At 41.0% G+C, this 24,129-nt stretch overlaps 1 protein-coding gene across 5 annotated transcripts in view; it reads right to left on the bottom strand.

Moving 5' to 3' along the window:
- The window catches only part of Ppp1r13b (protein phosphatase 1 regulatory subunit 13B), a 77,269-nt gene that overhangs the window by 13,253 nt on the left and 39,887 nt on the right, over nt 1-24,129 (bottom strand). For 3 of the 5 annotated variants that reach the window (XM_050154657.1, XM_050154660.1, XM_050154658.1), the window contains exons 3-8: nt 22,835-22,954; nt 19,283-19,359; nt 7,626-7,727; nt 5,327-5,501; nt 3,784-3,980; nt 264-416 (exon numbers count right to left, since the gene is read on the bottom strand). In XM_050154657.1, the coding sequence (XP_050010614.1) occupies nt 264-416; nt 3,784-3,980; nt 5,327-5,501; nt 7,626-7,727; nt 19,283-19,359; nt 22,835-22,954 (824 nt within the window). The remainder of the gene's footprint in view (nt 1-263; nt 417-3,783; nt 3,981-5,326; nt 5,502-7,625; nt 7,728-19,282; nt 19,360-22,834; nt 22,955-24,129) is intronic. The other 2 variants (XM_050154659.1, XM_050154661.1) reach the window with 1 other exon arrangement.

A 24,129-nucleotide genomic window follows, 5' to 3' on the forward strand; every position in this document is an offset into this window, starting at 1 on the left:
TCCTATTGCAGTTTTTGTTCAGAGAATTTTCTATCTCTGAAATTTAGAATAGCAAATATTTTTGAAACTATAAGTCTGTAGCATTTTGTTCACAATTTTAGTTGTTGACACACACGCTCCCTATGCAGGCTGGGCTAGCCCCTGATTTACAAATCTCCTGCCTACACCTCCTAAGTATTGGGATTCAGTATATACTAGCAGACCCACAACAACTGGCAGCTTCAGATGAAATGCTATTAGTAGTTTGGTTCACAGCCACCCACTCTTTCACATGCCTGGATTTTCTTGCCATAAAGGCGCTCACGCAGCTCGCTGATTCGCTTATCCATCATGGCCACTTCCATGTTGCGCTTGTTTAAGAGCTCCTTCTGCTGCTGGAGCTTGGAATTCTGTTCCTGGTTAAGTTGGTTACGAATCTGCAAAGTAGAGAATACAACTTAACAGTTGCATGAATTACATCTTATCATGTTTCTAGTAGGCAGGGTCCCACAAGGGTTCCACACATGAATCAAGAAGCATTATGTCTTTTCAGGGCCAGTCTGCTCTGGCCACAGCATGATAATTATCTATTTAGTTTAGACTCCATAAATCCAAATCACAAACACGTAAAGTGTAATCTCCACAAAGTAGACTAAAGCATTCTAAAAAGCAGTTAGTTAAGAGCTCACAGTAGCTGTGTGTGGTGGCACACATCTTTAACCCCAGCACGCAGGAGGCAAAGGCAGGCACATCTCTGAGTTCCAGGTGAATAAGAGCTACACAGTGAGATAGTCTCCAAATTACAAAAAAAAAAAAGTCTCTGTCAATTCTAGAGTTTTGGAAGTTGTTTATAAATGCACTTCCTATTTATTTAGGTAATATTATATCCTTTTGGAGTCTTTGGTGTATATANGCGCTGTGACAGAGAGAAAAGAGAGAGAGAGATAGAGAGAGAGAGAGAGAGAGAGAGAGAGAGAGAGGGAGAAAGAGAGAGAGAAAGATACACACCACACATATCTATATTTCAGTAAAGTAGACTCTTTAATAGGGTCATAGAATGTTATGAAATGTTATTTTAAGATGTGTTCCATTTGTTTATGCCACGGAATATATGTTTAATGATGCAAAGATGTGTTGCATTCTTTTCTATTGCATTTGTTTAACTCTATTAAGCTGTGTTACTTTGCCTTCCTAAAACACTTGATTGGTCTAATAAAGAGCTGAATGGCCAACAGCAAGGAAGGAGAAAGGATGGATGGGGCTGGTAGGCAGAGAGAATAAATAGAAGAGGAGGAGCGAGAAAAGGAGAAGGAGAGGAGGACACAGATGCCAGCCACCCAGCAATGCAGCCAGCCACAGAGAAAGAAGGAAAGAGAGATATAGAATAAAGAGGAAAAAGATTGATGAGATAATTTAAGTTAGCAAGGCTGGCTACAAACAAGCCAAGCTAAGACTAGTCATGAAAAAGTAAGAATAAGTCTCGGTGTGGAAGCTGGGTGGTGGGCCCCGCAAAGAGTGAAAAAACCAACTACATTAGAATAAGAAGGGCAGCAAGGAACTAAGAGTTTGTATGACAACCTCAGACCTCTTGACTTGTATTTTCTGTTTCTTGTTGGTCTGTTCTGACTTAGTTTAGTTGTTCTGATCAAAAGTTGTGGATGTTATAGAAGAGAGTTGCTTGAAACGACAATTTGTTATTTCTGCTTTAGAGAAAACTCAATTCTAAGTTCTGATTTCTGGCAGAGCAAGCTCCCCACAACCTGGCAGTGATCTAGAAGCAGAAGACTCTATGCCTTTTAATAATATTAGTGTGTTTTCTCAATAACAAGACCCCACCCCACTTGTTTTCCTACAAGGTGTTTTGGAAAACAGAATTTATGGGCAGGATGTTTGTCCTTTATTTTAATAAAGTGGAAGTATTTCTAAAGTAAAAAATATATTTATGTTAAAAGGTCAAATTTTTATCCAGGTGTGGTGGTGCAGGCCTTGTTCTAGCACTAGAGGAAGAAGCAAGAGAATCTTTGAGTTCGAGGCCAGCCTGTCTATAGAGGGAGTTTCAGGACAGCCAGGGCTATACAGAAAAACCCATCTCAAAAAACAAAAACCCTCAAAACAAAACAAAAAAAGAAAAAAAAATCAAATTCTCATTTCCGGAGAGACGAAAGAAAGAAAAGGGAATGGAAGGGAGAAAAGAAAATGCTGCTCTGAGTCTGGATATGTTTGCATAGATGGCCTGCCACCTGTGGACAGGAATAGAACAGGGAAACCAGTACACAACTAGCTTGTGAGTTTTAGTGCAGGAGACTAAACCCAGGGCCTTTAAATAATGGCAGGCAAGAACTCTACCACTGACCATCATCTCCAGTTCTTTTTTTCTTTTTCTTTTTTTGAGATAGGATCTTGCTATGGACACAGGTTGGTCCTGAGTGCTTATGGAACAAAGACAGGATATACATCTTCAGCTGTTCATTTCTTCACAGCACATGCAGGACCAGGGCCAACAGCACACTATGAGGCCAAGCCTGGAGTCCTAGGGAGGCAGTCCTCGCAGCAGCTCTCAGAATCCAGGAGGCAAACCCCAGACCACTGAATGAGGAACTTTAACTATGGAAGTGAAAGCAAGGTTACAAAGATAGCCCTAAATTCAAAGTACAGCACTCACTTCACTGCGCTATAACTGATATATATTTTATTATTATTTGTTTATTTATATGTGTGTCTGTGCAAGTTTATGCCATGTTTGTATGGGTTCTTGCTGAAGCCAAAAGAGGGAGTGTTGGATCCCTGGAGCTGGAAGTATAGGCTGTTGTGAGTCACCTGACCTGGGTACTGGGAATCAAACTTGCTCTTCTGGAAGAGCAGCAAGTGCTCTTAACTACCGAGCCATTTCACTATCCTCTATAACTAATATTTTTTAAAAAATGAAATAGGTGAGACTTGACACCATTAGGATGTATCCCTTGTAGAAGACTAGGCAGTTATCTTGGTAATACACTCTTCATGAGGCTGTAACATTAGCACACATATCTGCACACTCACACATTCCTATTTGTGTATGTAAACAAGACAGGAGACAAATATACTAAAAAACTAACTGCAGACCAAAAAGTTATCTCACCAAAATAGTTTTACAACATATCTTTCCAAAAACATCCTTTCAAAACCGACACACTTAGTGGTTGCTTAAAACTGTAAAAGAATGGTAAGGTGGGCTGGAAAGATGGCACAGAGGTTAAGAGCATTGACTGCTCTTCCAGAGGTCCTGAGTTCAAGTCCCAGAAACCACATGGTGGCTCACAACCATCTATGAGATCTTGTGCCCTCTTCTGGCCCGCAGGTGCACATGCAGGCAGAACACTGTATACATAATAAAATCTTAAAAAAAAAAAAGAATGATAAGGTAAAGAGGGTAATATCAACAGTGGCTCAGTGATCCTGTCTGTAGTGGAATGTTCTCATAAAATGATCCAGCACCTGTTTTAGCAAGAGCTAATTTAAAAAAAGAAAATCACAAAACCTGTTGAATGGCAGGCAGCTTTTGAGAGTGGGAATCTTTTTTTAGGTTTATATATTTTATGTATGAGTGTTTTTGCTTTCATGTATGTATGTGAATCATGTGTTTCTGCAAAACAGAAGAGGCCATCAGATCCCCTGGAAGTGGAGTTACAGAAGTTTGTGAGCCACCATGTGGTCTGAACTTGGGTCTACTGCAAAAACTAAGTGTTTAAGAGCTCCGAGCCGTCTCTCTAAGCCAGAGAAACGGACCCACTGAGTAAGGCCAAAGCCCCAGACCCAGGCAATTACCTGTAGTTCTTGGTATAGTCGTTTTAACTCCACCGCTGCTGGTCCTGTTAACTTGCCATTGTATGACTGGAACCCATTTAGTTTTCCTTTCTTTAAATCTTCTAGTTGCTGACTTAGCTGATCAACCCGTAAGATTGCAGTCTGAACTTCCTGCTTCTTTTCCTGAAACATGGCACTGAACCTTTCTATCTCAGCAGCTGTAATCACCAAAAAAGGAAAATGGTCATTTCATTTCTATACAGTACACTCAATTCTGGTTTTATTTAGTGCTAGATTTGGATTGAAGTGTATGCGTAAAAATAAAAGATAGTTTATGCATAACCCCAAATATGTTTTTTTCTCCCAAGAGCTATGGCTGGAGAAACCCTGCATCTCACATTTGCCAGGCAAGTGTCCAGCTCCAGAACACACCAACAGATTTTGAAATCCATGTTGTGACTATTCACAAATAATTATGCTTGCATTAGTTAATAAATATTCTTTAGGGGCATAATACAAAAGCTAGTTTGGTCAAGGTACTTAAGAATCTCAGAGAGCAAGATAAAAAGCTTTGTTATTAAGGTCTTTTCCATCCTTGTAACATTAAACAGGCATTCGTTAAACTGACAAACAACAGTGGGCGGTGGCAGTGCACTTTAATGTGCACTTGGGAGGCAGAGGCAGGCGGATCTCTGAGTTCGAGGCCAGCCTGGTCTACAAAGTGAGTTCTAGGACAATTACGACTGTTACACAGAGGAAACCCTGTCTTGAAAACAAAAAACAAAAAATCCCAAAACACAAAACTGACAAACAACAAACCAAACCAAACAACAACAACAACAACAAAAAAAAAAAAACAACCCAGAATTCACAGAGAATTAAAAGAAACACCTACATGATGTAACTGATCATTTGTGGACACAAGGCCTTACGCCAGTCTTGTCCTCCGGCCTCTGACTCTCAAGGGCTGGGATTACAGGCATGTGCTTCCATACCTGGCTGTATGGTCATCTTAATGCATGAATAAAATTTGAGTAATTCAACAAAACAGACTAACTCATTATAGCCCCTGGAGCTGCCTGACACCAATTAAAAGGGCTGATGTCATTACCATAACAGAAGGGGCCAGAGTTATTCCGAAACAAACTGCATGTCATAAATATGCAAAAATCACCATAGACTTATCAAAAACTTTTTAAGTTCAAGGAGACAGAAATGTTAACCTCCTGATTAACCAATACATATTATATACATTATTCATATTATTACATTGTGCCCTATAAAATACACAATTAAATTTATATTAAAAAAATAGAAAATTAATTTCAAACAATACCATACTAGAGCACAACCTTATTCAGATTTCATTAGTTTTTTTTTTGCAGAGAATTTACATAATTTGAAAAAAGTCAATTAACCCAATGAACTCTATCCTCTTTACTGCAGGGGACAGTAGTGTTAGAACATGCAAACCACTATGGGTTTGTGACTGGGACTGCCAGGCACTGGCCTGTCTAACTAGACTTAGCCTGGGTGTATGGGCACGTGGGCTGCAGGCACATACACAGATTGCCGTTCATAATTTTGCTGTAGTCAACTTGTCCTCTCATGGCACGAATCTTCTTCAACTTGTTTTCCTGGGCTTCAACTCGTTCTTTCAATTTCTGAAGTTTTTCATTTTCAGAAATAGACTGCTGCTGGCGGCGCTCCTGTTGCTTTAGAAAATGTAAACGCTGTTCCTAACAAAGAATGAAAAAAATCTAAACTTTGCAAATAGAGACTTTTGACCACCTTTATGTATTACAGTATGAGTCTGTAGATTCTTAAGGCAGACCAGACTGCACGCACTGGTCTGTACATTCAGCTCATGCTGGTGCCTCTGAAGGAGGTCACAGGAAGGACTGTGTCTGTCCTATATTTTCCTGTGTGCCATCATATCTGTCAAGTCCCACCAGCCTTGCTTCCTGCTGGCTGTGCAGGGCTCCTGATGCTGCCCAGTACTTCCAAGGATTCCTCACTCCACTTCCTGGACAGCAGTGTTCTACATGGGGATCCCTAGACGAATCTCCAATCTGTAACTCATACTAGGTCAGCAAGGGACTCTTTGCTTTCCTCATGATTAGTGTCTTTAAATGGTGAAACATTTCATAATAGGACAATTCTAAAATAAAACACTCCTCAACAGTTTTCCTCCTACTCATGTGAGAACATACTTTAAAGGACAAGACTGGTGACTGAGTAACTCTCTCTACAGATTGGTCAATCAGGCCAGCCAGATGGGTAAAGACATGTTGAAATACCCAGGCTAGCTAAGGATAAAACAATTACATTTTTATTTATCAAGGAAGACCCCCTGAGAAATCTCTGATGGCCCATATGTCTGAGTTCTATATCCAGAACAGATTCAAGACTGATGCCAGTTAGGACATGATCATAATTCTAAATTTTCTTTACGTACCCATAAGATTATCAGCATACCTAATCAGAAGGAAGTAGCCTGGGAAACTATACCCACATTCCCCAAAATATAGACTATAGATATTTTCCTTTGTTTAGAATGTTGGTTACAAGTTGGATAATGGCCAGGAGAAAAGCTAAACAAAGGATATTAGATTCAGAGTTCTTGTTTTAAAAAAAAAGGGGGGGAGGGGGAGTGCTGTGGAACAATGGTCATTTATCCAGTCATTTGTATTATTTTTAATAAAATGCTGATTGGCCAGTAGCCAGGCAGGAAGTATAGGCAGGGCGATGGCAACCAGGCAGGAAGTAGAGGCATGGCAATGAGAATGCTGGGAAGAGGGAAGCTCAGTCCGCAGTTGTGACCCAGCCTCAGAGGAAGCAAGATGTGACTGCCTTGCTGAAAAAGGTACTAAGCCACGTGGCTAACATAGACAAGAATTATGGGCTAATCTAAGAGTTAATAAGAAGCCTGAGCTAATAGGCCAATCAGTTTACAATTAATGTAGATCTCTGTGTATTTCTTTGGGACTTAATGACTGCAGGAATTGGGGAGGACAGAAACCTCAGTCAACAAAGGCATTTGCCACCAAGCCTGAACCTGAGCTCATCTCCTGGGACCCACATGGTGGAACAAGAGAACCAACTCCAAGAACTTGTCCTCTTCTTCACACCTGTGCCATGGCATACATGTAACCCACACATATACACCCAAACACACACAAGTAAAAGAAAAATCACAAAAAGAGAATAAGCCAAGCTAGAATGTTCAGAGGCTCTCTTTAAAGTAGATTCAGAATACTTTAAGACATTTCACATCATGAATAACCCCCATAAGCGGTAGGTGGTGGCTCTGATCTTTTCTAGTTGATTATCAAGTATAACTAAACCATGATTTAGAAAAATTCCCTAGCCTACTTTATGGGGTTTTACATACAAAAGCAGAACTTGGGATGTATAAGGAGTCCTAACCATATCCCAAACTGTAATAACCCTAAAACACTCAACGTGGATTAGCATTTTTGAAGTCTGTTTGTTAACTTCTAGGGCTCTGCCTGAGCTTTCATCAGACTGCCAGTCTTCTCTAGGACAGAAAAACCAACGAGAGGCAGAGATCTCACCTAGGAACCTGGAAGTAACAACGGGAAGTATCTTTTCTTTCCACATCTGTCTGTCATTTGGTTAGAACCAACCATTTCCTACTCTGTGAATCAAAGGTTCTTGCTTTGATGCAACTCCAACACTATAAAGATTCAGGCACCTGTGCCACTACACAGCATGCAACACATAAACACTGCTCAGCACTTTCCTGGCACAGCCCCATGTCACCACCCACAAAGGCAACCTCAATCTGAAAGGCCAGTTGAAAAGTACACATTCTGAATGCTGTTTCTTTTTTAATGTACCTTGGCAACCAACATTTGCTGCTGATTTTCAATTTGCTGCTGTTGCCTGGCTGCCATATCTTGAAGTTCTGAGAGGGTAAGTTCAACGCGTGGATTCCCAACCTATAGAGGACAGAAGTACTCATCAGTCTGTACTTACCTCTGCAATTACCTTTCTCTAGTGTCAGAATTCACGTGAAGCTCGATTCTAGGTAGGGTCCCTAGGAGAATAAAACTTAGTTTTTCTTCAGAAGAACTTCTATCTGGTGACCACTGGCATAGGAGGTCCTTCTGTCTATGTGTTGCTTTCATTGGTTAAGAAAGGAACTGCTTTGGGCCTATAGCAGAGCTGTAAGGAACAGAGCTAGGCAGGGAAACCTAAATGGACTGCTGAGAGGAAGAAGGCAGAGTCAGAGACACCATGGAGCCAACAGAGTTAGACATGCTGAAACTTTGCCAGTAAGCTACTGCCACATGGTGATATACAGATGAATAGAAATGGGTTAAATTAATATAAGAGTTAGCCAATAAGAAGCTAGAGCTAATGGGTCAAACAGTGATTTAAGTAATACAGTTTCTGTGTGGTTATTTTGGTTCTGGGTGGCCAGGATGAACAAGAGGCTCTCCTTACAACAGACCACTTTTATTAAAGGTAAACAACAGGTCTAATTTTCTCTAAATACCATTTTTCTAATGCATAAACAGTATATTTAATAAACATATGTGACCATTTGTGGATGTGCATAACTTAAATTCTTCTGTTTTCAATAGGGGTTTAACAGGTGTTTTTGACCAAATGGGGCTGCCAAATGTTTAAGGACAAACAACCAAAAAAAAAAAAAAGAGGAGGAAGAGGAGGAGGAGGAAGAAGGAGGAGGAGGAGGAGGAGGAGGAGGAGGAGGAGGAGGAGGAGGAGGAGGAGGAGGAGGAGGAGGAAAGAAAGGAAGAAAGAAAGAGAAAAGAAAAGGAAATAAGTAGGTAGAAGCAAGAAAAACCATTTCACTGTCATCTGCTCTAGAGGAGGAATATAAATAGAATCTAAAATGCAAATGTTCATTAAAAACCCTCTGCATGGCCCATCTATTACCCAACAGAGAATGGTGCATATGACTTGAACATAAAAAGAAAGAACTAGAGCATAATGTCTGGTCATGTGCCCTTTCCACACAAGTCTCAGAATCAGGCAGGTGCTGACTCCAACTGGCAGATGAGAAAGTGAGCAGACGCAGACAGCCTGTGCTCTTAACCATGAACACAGAACAGGACTCACTAAGCCCCACCATGTGCACGCTGTACTCTGTCAGATGTGCTCCATGCACTTTGCAGTCTTCAAGTCTATACGCGGGTATGTGAGGACACTGGGAGAACAGTCATAGGAACGATAAGGAACAAGCTGAAGGAGGTAGCTCATAATAGTTTCAGAGCTCCATTCTAATGGACTTGTCTTCCTCTGATCCCTTCAGTTGTAACTGGACACCCTCTCAGATCCCCACTACCTACTTCCTACTTCTACTTTTACACATACAGTTAGGATCCCTTTAAGTTCTGGCACCCTTTAACTTCTTACAATTATTTTTCTAACTTTCGAATTTAATTTTATGTATATGGGTGTTTTGCCTGCATGCATGTCTACATCCCAGGCATACCTGGTGCCCACAGAGGAAGAAGAGTTACAGACAGTTGTGAGCTACCATATGGGTGCTGGAATTGGATCTGGGTCCTCTGGAAGAGCAAGCTCTTAACTGCCATGCCATCTCTCTAGCTGCAGCCCATGCTCTACCAGCCCTGCCTCTTCCTCAACTCTTTTTTTTTTAAAAAAATATTTATTTATTTATTTATTCATTCATTCATTTATTTATTATGTATACAATATTCTTTCTGCATGTATGCCTGCAGGTCAGAAGAGGGCACCAGACCTCATTACAGATGGTTGTGAGCCACCATGTGGTTGCTGGGAATTGAACTCAGGACCTTTTGAAGACAGGCAATACTCTTAACCACTGAGCCATCTCTCCAGCCCTCTTCCTCAACTCTTATGATTATTAAGCACACTCTACATTACAGCAAAACAGATGAACCAAGATTTGTTCAATAGTCTTATCTAAACATTTTTTTTTTCTTTTACCTAAAGATCCTGAAGGAGCAATGCAGAGCTGGGCCTCGTTTTAAAGTTAGATATTTTGCAATAATTAGTTAATTATTTAATTAGTACACATGGTGGCAGTCAGAGGGTGACTTAAAGAGGCAGCTCCCTCCTTCCACCATATCGATTTTAGGTCCTCAGGTTTGGCAGTAAGCACCTTTGCCCTCTAAGCCACATAAGCAGGGTCACCAATGGCTTTCTGACAGAAGTTGAGGGAGTTCATGCATGGTATTTTAAGCTTGGTCATAGGCCCTAATGGGTAAGCTAATACAGTTGTCTTGCTAACTGGACGTGCTGTGACGATTACACTGTCCAGAGATCAGTTACAGAAGCTTAGTTTTGGAGTGGTAAATGGTGATTGTGGAGACTTATGACTGGCCCAATGCTGAGAATAAGTGACAGTTGAATGCCTGGCTATAAGTGGGATATCTGTTTCATCCCTTTCAAGGCTCAGGGAACATCCTGGAAGAAGAATGAGGAATAAAGACTGTAAGGGCTGGAAGATAGGGAGGATCTGTATGGAACACTGACCTGGGACATAACACGCTGCTGTGCTGGTGGCCTCACAGCAGCTGTGATTCCTTGTACAAATACTGCATATAATTGGGCCTGTCAGCATTCTGTCACGGATGGGAAGGGTTCACCAGACTACATGACTTCCTAAAGAGTTACTGACAGTTAATGGCGAGGCAGCAGCCACTGGTAAATTGCCCATGCTCCTGAAGTAACTCCTCATTAGTACTCTTATAACCAAACTTAATTAAATTCATCAAAACAAACACAAAAGTAAAAGGGAGACTGGTTGGAAAAAGGAAGTGAATCAATCGACTGGGGATATGACAAGAATGAGCAAAGCCAGACAGGTGGATCACACCTTTAACTTCAGCACTTGGGAGGGGTGTGTGTGTGTGTGTGTGTGTGTGTGTGTGTGTACACCACATGCAGGTGGACCTCTGTGACTATGAGGCTAGCTGGGTCTACATAGTGATTTGCAGGCTAGTCAGGGCTACACTGTGTGATCTTTTCTCAAACAAAACAAGGAAAAAAAAGTGTTGCTCTGTCAAGCATGGTGGTGCATATGCTTGGGAAGTCAAGACAAGAAGATCAGGATAGGTTCAGGCCTACCTCGGGCTGTTAAAATCCTGTTTCTAGCCAAGTGGTGATGATGGTGCATGACTTGAATCCCAGCACTTGGGAGCCAGAGGCAGGCAGATCTCTGTGAGTTGTGCCAGAGCAAGTTATAGGACAGCCAGGACTACAAAGAAAAACAAAAACAAACAAACAAAAAAAGACAAGAGACAGAGGAAGGAGAGAGGAGAGTTTTAGAACAAGATCCTGTGCCAGGTAGTGGTGACACACGCCTTTAATTCCAGCACTTCAGAGGCAGAGACAGGTGGATCTCTGTGAATTTGAGGTCAGCCTGGTCTATAGAGGGAGTTCCAAGTCAGGCTCCAAAGCTACAGAGAAACCCTGTCTTGAAAAACAAACCAAACCTAAAGAAGATCCTGTTTGTGGGGCTGAGGAATAGTTCAATTGGTAGGATGCTTGCTTTATATGCACCAAGTCACGAATGCACCACAGAGAGAGGAAGTGTGGGAAGAACACCTTGTCTAAAAATATTCCGGCTTTATTGTCTATCATGTGTTTAGCTGTTCTCCGTAGGTATTAATGTACTAAAAGTAGACCAGTAGCACACTTCTGCTGACCTTAGCTCCTCTCCAGTCTCCACACACCCCCACTGTCAGGTGAAACATCCCCAAGCCCCCCTGTAGTGACTCAAATGAGACATGTCCCCATAGGTTCCTGTGTTTGAACTTGGTTTCCAGACTGTGGTGCTGCTTGAAGTGTTATGGGACATCACTTGAAGAAGTACAATACAAGCTTTAAGGTTTTATAGTTTGTACCCACTTTCTGCTTTCCTCTCTGCTTCCTGTGCGTGATGAAATATGATCAACCAGCCTCCTGCTTCTGCCACCATAACTTCTTTGCCTGTTGTCATGTCTCCCCCATAATGATAAACTCTATCCAAAAGAAAACCTTTTCTCCTCTTGAGTTGCTTTTGCAAGGGCATTCTTCACAGCAACAGAAGTAACTAATACAGGTCCCCAAAGCATCACTCATTACACTAACAAGTTCCACTAAAAAGAAAGGTGATATTCTGGTATTAGAACTTCAGGCAGGAAAAACGCATCAGTTTACTCAACTCAATCGTTCCTTCAACCTGGGACAATTCAGAGTGGCCTTTGGCAGAGTGTGGGTCTTCAGAGCTTCTGCTTTACTGCACACATCTTCTAACCTCTTGCTTCGACTACTCTTGTACTGGCATCTGCAATCCTAAAGATCCTTTCTTGTCCTTTAAGCCACACATCTACCCACAAGATGAAATTGCCCGGGTAGAGAAGAATGTCATTCCAAAGCTATTCTGAAGAATGAGTCCCCTGCATCTTACACCCACCAGCCACCCCCTCTGAGGTGCTGCTTCCTCTCTGGCAATACAACAGCTTGCACTACATGATATTTGGTATGCCAACTGTATGTATACACTGCTCCTTACAGAAACATGTTTTCCATGGCATTTTATATGTATGAAAACTGTACTGACGGACTAGGAGTTAAAACAGATTCCCTGACATGCAGACAGATAGGGAGAGTGGTCAAGTCTAGATAATAGAGATAGTGAACTTCCGTAGACTCTGCCTATGGATTGGCCCTACAAGTCTGGGGCCAGACCAGGACGTTTTTTACCACAAAGTTGTGGAACTACCAGCTTCCCTCAGAGACCCTGAAAATCCCCAGGCCTCAAGGAGAGACTGGGCTTCAGCTTCCCAAGTCCCCCTCTGCTTTCCTCTGTGATCCTTACTTTCTTTAGCAGCTCCTGCTGTCTGCTGTGTCTGCAATCTGTTGCTATCCCTGCTACTACCTGTTGCATTCAGGATTTTCCCTGTCTTTTAATCTTTACCTGGCAGAGAAGACAAATCCAATCAAGATCTCTAGAATAACAGAAACCTGTCTCAAAACAGGATTTAATCTAAGCTTTCAGTGCAGTGAGCTCTAGTTGTCCCCACACTTGATGTACCTGCACTTTAGTTTCTAATTCTGCCACTACCAAGTCTACTGCTTCTTAGCCCACATCTCTGCAGCAGCCTCTGGTTGCTCTCTCTGGTGATCTCTGAAATGCCTTTGATGCAGTTAACTGAATCACAGCTTCCTTTGATTCCTTGTTCTATGTTTGATTGTAATTTTTACACAACTATGATTTGTTTATATTTCTGTCTCTAAAAACAACTTGTGAAATCCGATCAGAAGTTTAGGAATGACCTTCACCAAACATCTTGATTTAGTGTCTGTAAAGATAAAACAAACTCATGCCTTTAATCCCAGTACTCGGGAGGCAGAGATGGGTGGATCTCTGAGTTCTAGACCAGCATGGTCTTAAAGAGTGAGTTCCAGAAAAGGTTACAAAGCTACAGAGAAACTCTGTCTCAAAAACAAACAAAAAAAGCAACCAAACAAACAAACAAAACCCTCAAAAAGAATAAAGCAAGAAATTCTAACCTTGACAGGCAATCTCAAAAGACTCTGGAGCAATTCTTTAAACTGCACATTTTACACATTTTTTCTGTATGGATAGCTCACAATGAAAAAAAGAAATACAAGAGGGGCTGAAGAGATGGCTCAGAAGTTGGGAGCACTTCTTCTTGCAGAAAACCTGGATTTAGTTCCCAACACCCACATAGTAGCTCACAACTGTCTGTAACTCTGGTTCTAGATGCCCTCTTCTGGAATCCACGGGCACCAGGCACACGTGAGTTGTACAGACATACATACATGCAAAGCACTCATTTGCATAAAATAAACAGCCCGCAAAAGAGAGAGAGAGAGAGAGAGAGAGAGAGAGAGAGAGAGAGAGAGAGAGAGAGAGAGAGAGAGAGAGAGAGAGAGAGGGAGGGCCGGACGGAGGGAGGCAGGGAGAGAGGAAGGGAGAGAGGGAGACAGAGAGAGAGAGGGTCAAGCATGGAGACATACACCTTTAATCCCAGCAGGCAGATCTCTATGAGTCTTAAGCCAGTCAGGACTACAAAGCAAATTCTAGGTCTAGGCAGACCCTGCCTTAAAAAACTAGTTTGTGGGGCTGGAGAGATGGCTCAGTGGTTAAGAGCACTGACTGCTCTTCCAGAGGTCCTGAGTTCAATTCCCAGCAACTACATGGTGGCTCACAAACACCTGTAATGCCCTCTTCTGGCCTTCAGGCATACATGGAGGCAGAATGTTATATACATAATAAATAAATAAATCTTTAAAAAAAATACTAGTTTGTGTTGATTCTAAGGAGAACCATAAGCAGAGTACCAGGGTGAGTGACTGTTTCCAAGAGCATGACTGACAGGACTCATGGTAACCATCTAAATGCAAGATAAAACGTTTATTTTAAAATGTTGTTAATTTATGTATATGGATGCTTTGCCATTCTTAAAAGCTTCACTGAGCAAAGAGAGCAATCAACAGAAGACAGAAACCTTGGCAATGAAAGAACACCAAAGCTACCATCTGCCCTCAGGCGTTGCCCATTTTGGATGTGGCTCTCTAGCAGCTGCTGTGTCATTCACATACAAGTCTACACAGAGATCTGCTTCTTTCTCTGGTGGTGTTTATACGGCAGATTGACATTTAAGTTCCAAGCTGCCAAACTCCTTTGCAGATTACAGAGTTTACACTCCCACCCACCAATGCATCAGAGTTCCTGCCTCTCCTCTCCCCGACAGAAGTTGCTATATCAATCTTTTAGCTTCAGGTTTTTCAATGATTTTAGTTTGTATTCTCCTGAACATTAATGATGCTGAACACAATTCCATGTACTTAACAGGACATTCACGTATCTCCTTTGGTGAAGTATGTCCAATTTTTAAAAACAGGGGTTATTTTCCCCCTAACTTAGAAGGTATTTGTAATTTATACCCACTAGTAGCAAAGAGAAAACGAGTCTTCTCCAGTGAAGTCTCACTTGGTATATCAACAACACTCCAGGCAGGTCATGCCCAGGAGCAGTTGGAAAACACAAAATAATGCCATGGGTTTTCTTGTGGAATTTTTGTCTTACTGTTTTTTGTTTGTTTTGTGGGTGTTTTGAGAGAGAAAGAGAAAGAGAGAGAGGGAGAAAGAACAAAGCTGGTGGGTATGATCTAGAAGGAGTTGGGGGAGGAGGAAAACATGATCAAAATATTGTATGAGAATTTTAAATAAAAAAAGAAAATGGGTTATTTTTTATTCAGTTTTCAGAGTTCTTTATATATTCTGTAGACAAATTATTCATCAAGCGTATGATTCTCAAGTATTTCCTTCCAGACTTTGTCTCCTTTTTTCTTAATAAATATTAAGACAACTTGATATATACTAAGAAATCAAACACATAAGGCTGAAGCCAAATTCATTGGCTGAAAGATGTCTCTCATTAAAGGATGCAGAACACAACACACAGCAAAGGAGAACAAAACACAACCAGTATCCCATCGAGGTCCAAAAGAAAAGAGGAGAATAATAAAATACATAGAGAATTTTCTAGTATTATATATAGATGCTAATTCTCAGAATCAGTGAGTCTGACAAAGTCAAAATAAATTTATACAGCCTCACTCATAAATTGAGGATTATTTATTCCTAGATTCTTTAAATCTCAAATACCACTAAATGAAAGAGATTTCTGATTTCCTATAACACACAACACAAAGCAGGTCTAAGAGGAGCATACAGCACCTGTGCAGAAACAGCAAGGGACAATATGGCATCTGAGACAAGCCTGAGACAGAAGTGACCTTGGATGGGCATCCCAGTCACATCACAGAGTTGTCACAGGGACTTGTGACATGAACTGCTGGCAAGGGGATGAAATAACAGGCTTCTACACAAGGCAGACTAAACAAAAGCTTTTTAGAGCAGGTAAATCCTGGCCTTCCCCTGCCCTCCACATCCCTGCTACAGAAGCTAAAGTCTAGAATTTTTTTCTAGGTAACTGTTTATCTGACAAGCATAGCTGAGTCCGTTGTACCACATGAAAAGTGAAGATTGAGAGACCACATTAGTAGTTACTTCCAAAAGTCAGTCTTAACATTTGTATTCAAGTGATCAAAAGCATCAGGACAAGTTAGCTGGTGAAAGGCTAGTGTTTTTATCAAATGGTGCTGGAAGAACTGGAGGTAGGTGTGTAGGTGTGTGTGTGTCTGTGTGTGTCTGTGTGTGTATCTGTGTGTCTGTGTGCAAAAAAAGAATTTGGATTTATACTTTATAACACACACAAAATCAACTCAAAGTAGACCATACACCTAAATATGAGTTAAACCTGTAACATTTAGAAAAAATGAGGTGGAATCTACTGGCCTTGGCAGCATGCTGGACATATAGCAATAAAGTAGGAGCTGGTGTTCTTGACAAGGCTGGCTGAGTAGACAAGACAAAGGCTTCCAGGACTCTATCAAAGAACATTTTTTTGATGGACTGTGTCCTTTCAAAACAGTAAACATCTCAGTGAGCACTTTTACTGAATCAAAGAACTAAGATCTTTGGAATTCCACACAGAGTCAGCCAAGTGTCTTTACAGAAGTCAAGCGACCGCCTAAACCAGACTGTCTGGTTGACCCGTAGTTTGTAGAGAGCAGAACCTCCCAAGCCCTTGCTTGAGCAGCTGCTAATGGGCATGACTCACATCAGTTCAGCATCCTGTTGTATCCCTCATGCTGCTGCTTGATATGCTTTTCTGGTTCCAGCTCACAAGGCAGAACATTTACTATGCAATTGTTCTATCCAGGACAGACACAGAAGTAATAGGGAAAATATTTTTAACATCTTGTTAATTTTAAAATGCATGTAAAAGTGCTTTGGAGACAATAAAGTGCTTTACAAGGCAATGCATTAGAGGATTAAATGCCAGGTGTGTATGCTATAAAAGATACTAAAACATCTTTGATGTGATGCTGTTGGCAGCTGGTCCTCAAGACTGGATCTCAGGCTCCCTTTAATTACAAGCTCTTATAGAAGGTAAAAACATACTTTAAAAAAAGGTTTATTTGATGTGTCTGAGTGTTTTGTCTGCCTCTACGTCTGTGTACCCACATGAATGCAGTTATCTCAGAGGTCATAAGGGGTGTCAGATCCCCTGGAACTGGAGTTACAGCTGGTTGTAACCCTCCACGTGGGTGCTGGGAACTGAATCCAGGTCATCTGAAGGAAAAGACTGTGCTTTCCTCTACTGAGTCATCTCTCCAGCCCCATAAACACACTTTAAATTTTAGTCTCAGGTCTAAATTTTGTTGCTCTTAACATTAACAATTTTATCAAGGAAGAAAAAAGATCAAAGACCTATCAAAACTAGCCTTCTTCCTTTACAATATGTAAGAATGTTGCTGAGGGTTTTTGATTCTACTGGACCTATTGGTTTTGTGGGAGCCTAGGCAGTTTCGTGGATGCTCACCTTACTAGACCTGGATGGAGGTGGGTGGTCCTTGGACTTCCCACAGGGCAGAGAACCCTGATTGCTTTTTGGGCTGAAGAGGGAGGGGGAATAGATAGGGGGGGGGGGAGGGAAAGGGGAGGCGGCGGTGGGGAAGAGACAGAAATGTTTAATCAATAAATAAATAAATAAATTTAAAAAAAAAAAAAAGAATGTTGCTGAGCATCCATCTATTGTTCATCCTCCTCAGCTTTACTATACCTCTACTCAACATATTTATGTCACCACGCCTGCAGTTCAGGTAATGGGAAATCTTAGAATTCAAAAGGATTTGGGGGGCTATTCAGATATCTCAACAGATAAGAACGCTTGCCACCAAGCCTGACAACCTGAGTTCAATCCCTGAGACCCACATGGTGGAAGCAGAGAAACTGACTCCCCAAGTTATCCTCTGGCATCCACATGTTCATTGTAGCACATACAAAAATATAAAATAAAGTGTGAGGACCTGAGTTTGAATCCTCAGAAGTCACATAAACTGACCTATGCAGAGCTAGCTGTAATCCCATGGTTCCTACAAAGGGAAAGGGAGCAGAGACTAGAGAGTCCTGGGACTAGCTAGCCTGCTAGTCTGGTGAACAACAAAATGGGAGGTAGATGGAAAGGACCAACACCTTGCTGTGGGATAAATCTCTTGTGCACTGTAAAGATTTGTCACTCGAATTGGTTTAATAAAATGCTTATTGGACAGTAGCCAGGCAGAAAGTATAGGCGGAATAACCAGACTAGGAGAATTCTTTGGGATGGATTAAGTGTGGTCTTGTTGGAGGAGATGTGGCCTTATTAGTGAAGGCATGTCACTGGAGGTGGGCTTTGAGCTTTCAAAAGTCATTGCCAGGCCCAGTCTTGATTTCTCTGCCTCCAATTTTGGATGAGGATGCAAGCTCTTAGCTAATGCTCTAGTGCCATGCCTGTCTGCCTGCTGCCATGCTCCCTACCATGGTGGTGATGGATTTAACCTCTGAAACTATAAGCAAGCCTTAATTTAAATACTTTCTTTATAAGTTGCTTTCATTATGGTGTCTCTTCACAGCAACAGAAAAGCAACTAAGACAGGCTCCATGGTTACTATCTATAAAACTTATGAATACTATTATTAACTATTATTAACTCTGTCTCCATCCCTTCTTTCTCTTACGGCAAGTGCTCGACATGCACACCTTCCAACAACTTTGTTATTCAATCCTGACAGAGTGGTCAGAACATTAACACTGAAGAAATAAAACCAGCCTGTCTGGTCAATTCTTTGTTTCAGTGCTGGGAAGGTGGACTTCTGTGCTTACTAACCAGATAGCCCAGCATACCTGGAAAGTTACAGGCCAGTTAGATCCCAGGTTAAAACAACAAGGAGTACAGGTCCTGAGAGACAATACTACAGTTGTCCTCTGGCTTCTACAATAGGGGTTCTCAACCTTCTTAATGCTGCGACCTTTAATACAGTTCCTTATTTTATGGTGACCCCCAACATAACTATAATTTTGCTACTGTTATGAATCATAATGTAAGAATCTATATGAGACCCACGGGTTGAGAACCACTGCTCTGCAGACTCACAGACTCAGGTACACATGCTTACACATGCTCACTAACACAAGTACACCTGTATGGACAAGTACTCTATCATACCAAAAAAAAAATCAATTTATGCTGTGGGACAATGATCTCGTACCCTGTAAAGATTTATTAGTTGTATTTTAATATAATGCCGATTGGCCAGTAGCCAGGCAGGAAGTAGAGGCGGGGCGATGAGAACAGGAGAATTCTGGGAAGAGGAAAGGCACTATCTGCATTTGTGACTCAGATGCAGAAGAAGCAAGATGAGAATGCATTGCTGATAAAAGGTATCAAGCCACGTGGTTAAAATAGACAATAATAATGGGCTAATTTAAGATATAAGAATTAGTTAATAATAAGCCTAAGCTAATAGGGCAACAAGTTTATAATTAATGTAGACCTCTGTGTTTCTTTGGGACTGAACTGTGGAATTGGGCAGGACAGAAATCTCAGGCAACAAATTTAGTTCACATGACTTACCCCATTTTCTGTGCGTTTTTCTCCAGGTACATTTATTACATTTCTTTGAGTTCTCTGCTCTTGAGTCTGACGGCCACCTAAAGAGATGAGAAGATCAAGCTTACTGATATAGTTCATCCAAACTCTTAACTGGATTTAGGAACACCTTGAAAATACCCATGTGTGCCTATGAAGGGGGCTTCCAAAAAGGTGGGAAGGCCCACCCTAAATGTGTGTACCACTGGGCCATGGGCTTGGGTTCTGAACTGAATAAAAAGAGGTAGAGAGTTCATGTTCTGTGTCCTGCCATCACAGCCAGGCAGAGCAGTCTTCCGACCACGTCTATTTAAACTGTAAACCAAAGGAAATTTGGTTTACAGCTATTTTTTTCCTAGATTTCTTTATATTTTTCATACATGAGTACTGAACTTAATTATTTCCAGTTTTTAAAAAACTTTATTATCATCATCATTATTATTGTTTTTGAGACAAGGTCTTGCTATTGAGCCAGGAACTTGCTTGCAGACTCACAGAGATCCTCCTGTATGTGTCATCACACCCAACTCTTTATTTTTAGTTGTATATATATATATGTGTCTGTGTGTGGGTTTATGCACATAAGGGCAATACTCAGAGAGGCCCTAAGAGGGCACTGGATGCCCTGGAACTGGAGTTACACACTGTTGTTAGCTGGGTGCTAGGAACTGAACTCAGGGCTTCTGTAAAGGCAGTATGTGCTGTTAACCACTAAGGTGTCTTTCTAGCTCTCAAAAGATCTTTGTCTTTTAATTTTTTTTAATTATTTATTTGTGTGTGTGTGTGCATGCGTGTGTGTGCCCACGCGCGCACACACTCACAGAGGCCAGAAGAGGGTATTTGATCCCCTGGAGCTGGAGTTTCGTAGTTGTGAGCCACCTGATAGTCACGCTAGGAACTGAACTCAGGTCCTCTGGAAGAGGAACAAGCACTGCTGAGCCATCTCTTTGGCTCTTATCTGTTTTGTTCCCCCACAGAAATGAAAAAAAAAAATTAACGAATATAATTACCAACCCTTCAACTTTTTCACTTATTTGCATATTTATTGAGCATAAATGTAAAATACCAAAGACTTAGTGCAGTTAAGAATGTTTTGCAATCAGTTTTTTGTTTGTTTGATTTTATTTTATTTTATTTTATTTGGTTTTTCGAGACGGTTTCTCTGTAGCTTTGGAGCCTGTCCTGGAACTAGCTCTGTAGACCAGGCTGGTCTCGAACTCACAGAGATCCACCTGCCTCTGCCTCCGAGTGCTGGGATTAAAGGCGTGCACCACCATCGCCCGGCTTGATTTTATTTTTTGAGACAGGCTCTTTCTCTGTGTAATTCTAGCTGTCCTGGAACTTGCTCTGTAGACCAAGCTGGCCTCAAACTCACAGAGATCTGCCTGCCTCTGCCTCCTGAGTTCTGGGATTAAAGGCGTGCGCCATCACTGCCCAGTGCAGTGTGCAATCAGTCTTTTCATGTGTTGCTGCTCACTCTCTCTCACACACACACCATAATCTATCTCAAACATGAAATTGACTAGCTTTCAAAGTGTTTTAACTGGGGGCTGGAGAGATGGCTCTGTGGTTATGAGCACTGGCTGCTCTTCTAGAAGGCCAGGGTTCAATTCCCCAGTACCCTCACAACCTTCTGTAACTACAGGTACTAAGGGATCTGACACCTTTCTGGTTCTGAGAGCACCAGGCATGCATGTGGTGCACACTCACACATGAAGGCACCAGGCACATAAGTGGTGCACAGACAGACATGCTGGCAAAACACTTCCCTTATACATAAAATAAATTTTATTTACTGCCAGGTATGGTGGTGCACACCTTTAATTCAACACTCAGAGGCAGAGGCAGGTGGATCTCTGTAAATTTAAGGCCAGTCTAGTCTACAAAGTGAGGCCAAGGACAGCTAGAGTTACACAAAGAAGCTCTGTTGAAAAATACACAAAAAAGAAAGCTAAGAAGTCCCTAGGCAAAAGGCAGACAAAGAGAAACAGGTTAAATTAATTAAGTTATAAGAGCTAGTGGGAAAAGCATAAGATAAGGGTGAGCATTCATGATTAATAATAAGTGTCTGTGTCAGGATCTGGGAGCTGGTTGGTGGTCCAAAAGAAGGCCTGCTACAGGTCTACAATTAACAACACCCCCTGCCTGTTCCTTTCTGCCCAGGCTAACATGCCCAGCTTTTCACAAGCTGTTTCACACACAGAAACCATTAGTATAATACAGTCACTCTTGTCTGAGTCACACCAAAGGCAGTTCCAGTATGGCATGGACACTGCTAGGCAACCAGCTTCCTCTACTGGACACATTTCTAGGCCAGGGCACAAAATTTCTTCTGTATCAGAGCTGCAGAGCCCTCCACCACACAGATGTGCTGTATTTCACGGTCCCACTTCTTTATGGGCACTTATAGTGCTCCCACCAGCAGGAGCTGATGAGCCATACTGTGGGCCCCTTATTTTGTATAGGTGCAGTAACAGACTGAATGTAGACCTTCTACAAGAACTGATGGGTTAAAAGGCTTTGTGCTTTTGTATTTAAGATTTATTCATTTAATGTGTGTTTTGCCTGCATGGATGTGCTATATGTGCTTCATGCCTAAGGAGGTCAGAAGGTGTCATCAGATCCCCTTGAACTGGAGTTAAGAGATAGTTATAAACCAAAACCACTATCTGGGTGCTCAGAATCAAACTCAGGTTCCCTGCAAGAACAGCCAGTGCTCTTAACTGGTAAAAAACATTTCTTTCTGGCCCAGTTTTATGCTTTTATTTATGTATATATGTTCGTATGCATTTATGTTTATATGTTTGTATGTATGTACATATTTATTTGAGACAGAGTCTCTTGCTTTTCTATCAAACACTTTTTTTCTTATAAAATTCTAAGACTTCTTACATGGAAATAAAAATATACTCACCATGTGAGTTATCCATGTAGTCGGGATGCTTACAGGCCATCAGTTCTTCTTTTTCTTTCTTTTTTCTTGTTTATTTTTAAAACTGGAACTCACTATGTAGCATTGACTGGCTTGGAGCTCAGAGATCTATCTGTCTCCGCCTCCTGAATGCTGAGATTAAAGGTGTGTACCATCATGCCTGGCTTTGTTTTTGTTTTAAATAGCATACTTATTGGTCTTGTCTTTGGTAGTATGATGTTACACTGAGAAAGGCTTGTTCCACTCTAAAATCAGAGTTTTTCTCATAGCCTTTTCCTTTATTATTTTAAGGTTTTATTTTAAATTCTTGATGTTTGACCTATGTGGTGTTTAATAGAATTAATCTCTTCACACGTTGCATGTTTACACATTATCATATCTGGGAATGCATTATCTTACCAACTTGGTGTCCTGAAAGAAAGCAAGAGCCTGTGCCTATGGGTTGTAACATACTCATATCTGCAACTGCAGAGGTCAAAGGCACATGAAATATACATTCTCTCTCCCGGCAATTTTGAGTGAAGGAAGTAAATGTGTAAATAATTTTTATAAAATTAACTAATATGATAAAAGTTAATATGCGAATGAAGAAAACATTTATCTACCTTGTTCACTGCTCTCAGCTGGAGAGTCCTCATGTCGAAGAAAAAATTTCACTTCTTCCCTGCGAGGTCCCCACTTCTGCAGGTGCTCGTACATCATATGGTCATAGGGGATGGGGCGTTCTAGGAGAAAGACTACAGTTTACTCCAGAAACAATACAAGGACACTAGTCAAAGCAGGAATGCACAAACACACATACTGGAATCCAAGAACATTACAAGCACCATATTTTGTTAACGAACACAAGTAAAATGAATGAGAAATCAAAAACAATAAGGCAACATACAAACATGTCAAAGTAAATTTCCAGTGTCCAACAGGGAACAATGAAAACATGTCTTTAAATTTAGTTACTTATTAAAAAGCAGTATACCTTGCATCCTTCAAAGAAATGAAACAAACTAGCTATATTATTTTATTTATTAAAATACTACACATGGCAATAGATGTCCAAAGGTTCACTACAGTTCCTGCAGAGGCAGCCAAATTATTATTAAGTGTTGATCTCTGCAAGTGCTGGCAGTTTAAATTCTATTTCAAATATTTTTTTTAGAATATTAGATTGATTTATTTTATTGTAAGTGTTTTGCCTGCATGTATGTCTGTGTACCACATATGTGCATGCCCTCAGAGGCCAGAAGAGGGCATCAGATCTGAAACTGAATTTACTAGCAGTTGTGATAAACCATGTGAGTGCTGGGAATTGAACTGGCTCCTCTTGAAGAGCAGCCAGTAAGTACTCTTAACTGCTAAGCCATCTTTCCAGCCACTCAAATACTTTTTAAAGAAGCAAATCTTATTAACAGAATGTTCTTTTATTAATCCCTTGACTGGTAAAGAACACTAACATTGCTGTTACATTTTCCTGTTTGTAATGTGTTCTACTTCCCTTCTCTATAATAGTATTAGAATTCTATAATAGTAATAGAAGTGCTATTTCAGGTACTTCTGAGACAACTAAAAAGCAAACAATAATAGAAGCAATGAACACTTACTTCCTAAAAAACAAAGAACAAATATACATTTTTGGATCTTTGGATTTTAAATTTTTATTTATTTATTTACTTACTTAGAGACAAATCTCACCATGTAGCTTTGGCTGGCCTAAAAATTCACTATGTAAATCAGCCTCCCTCAACTTGAGTGGTGGTGTTGGCAGTGCACACCTTTAATGACAGCACTCAGGAGGCAGGAGACAGGTTGATCTCTATAAGTTCAAGACCAGCCTGGTCTATAGATCAAGTTCCAGGACAGCCAAGGCTATAAGTGAAACCCTGTCTCAAAATACCAACCCCTG

The sequence above is a fragment of the Alexandromys fortis genome, unplaced genomic scaffold (genome assembly GCF_014885135.2).
Source record: "Alexandromys fortis isolate MF-2015 unplaced genomic scaffold, M_Fortis_MF-2015_v1.1 scaffold_91, whole genome shotgun sequence".
Lineage (NCBI taxonomy): Eukaryota > Metazoa > Chordata > Mammalia > Rodentia > Cricetidae > Alexandromys > Alexandromys fortis.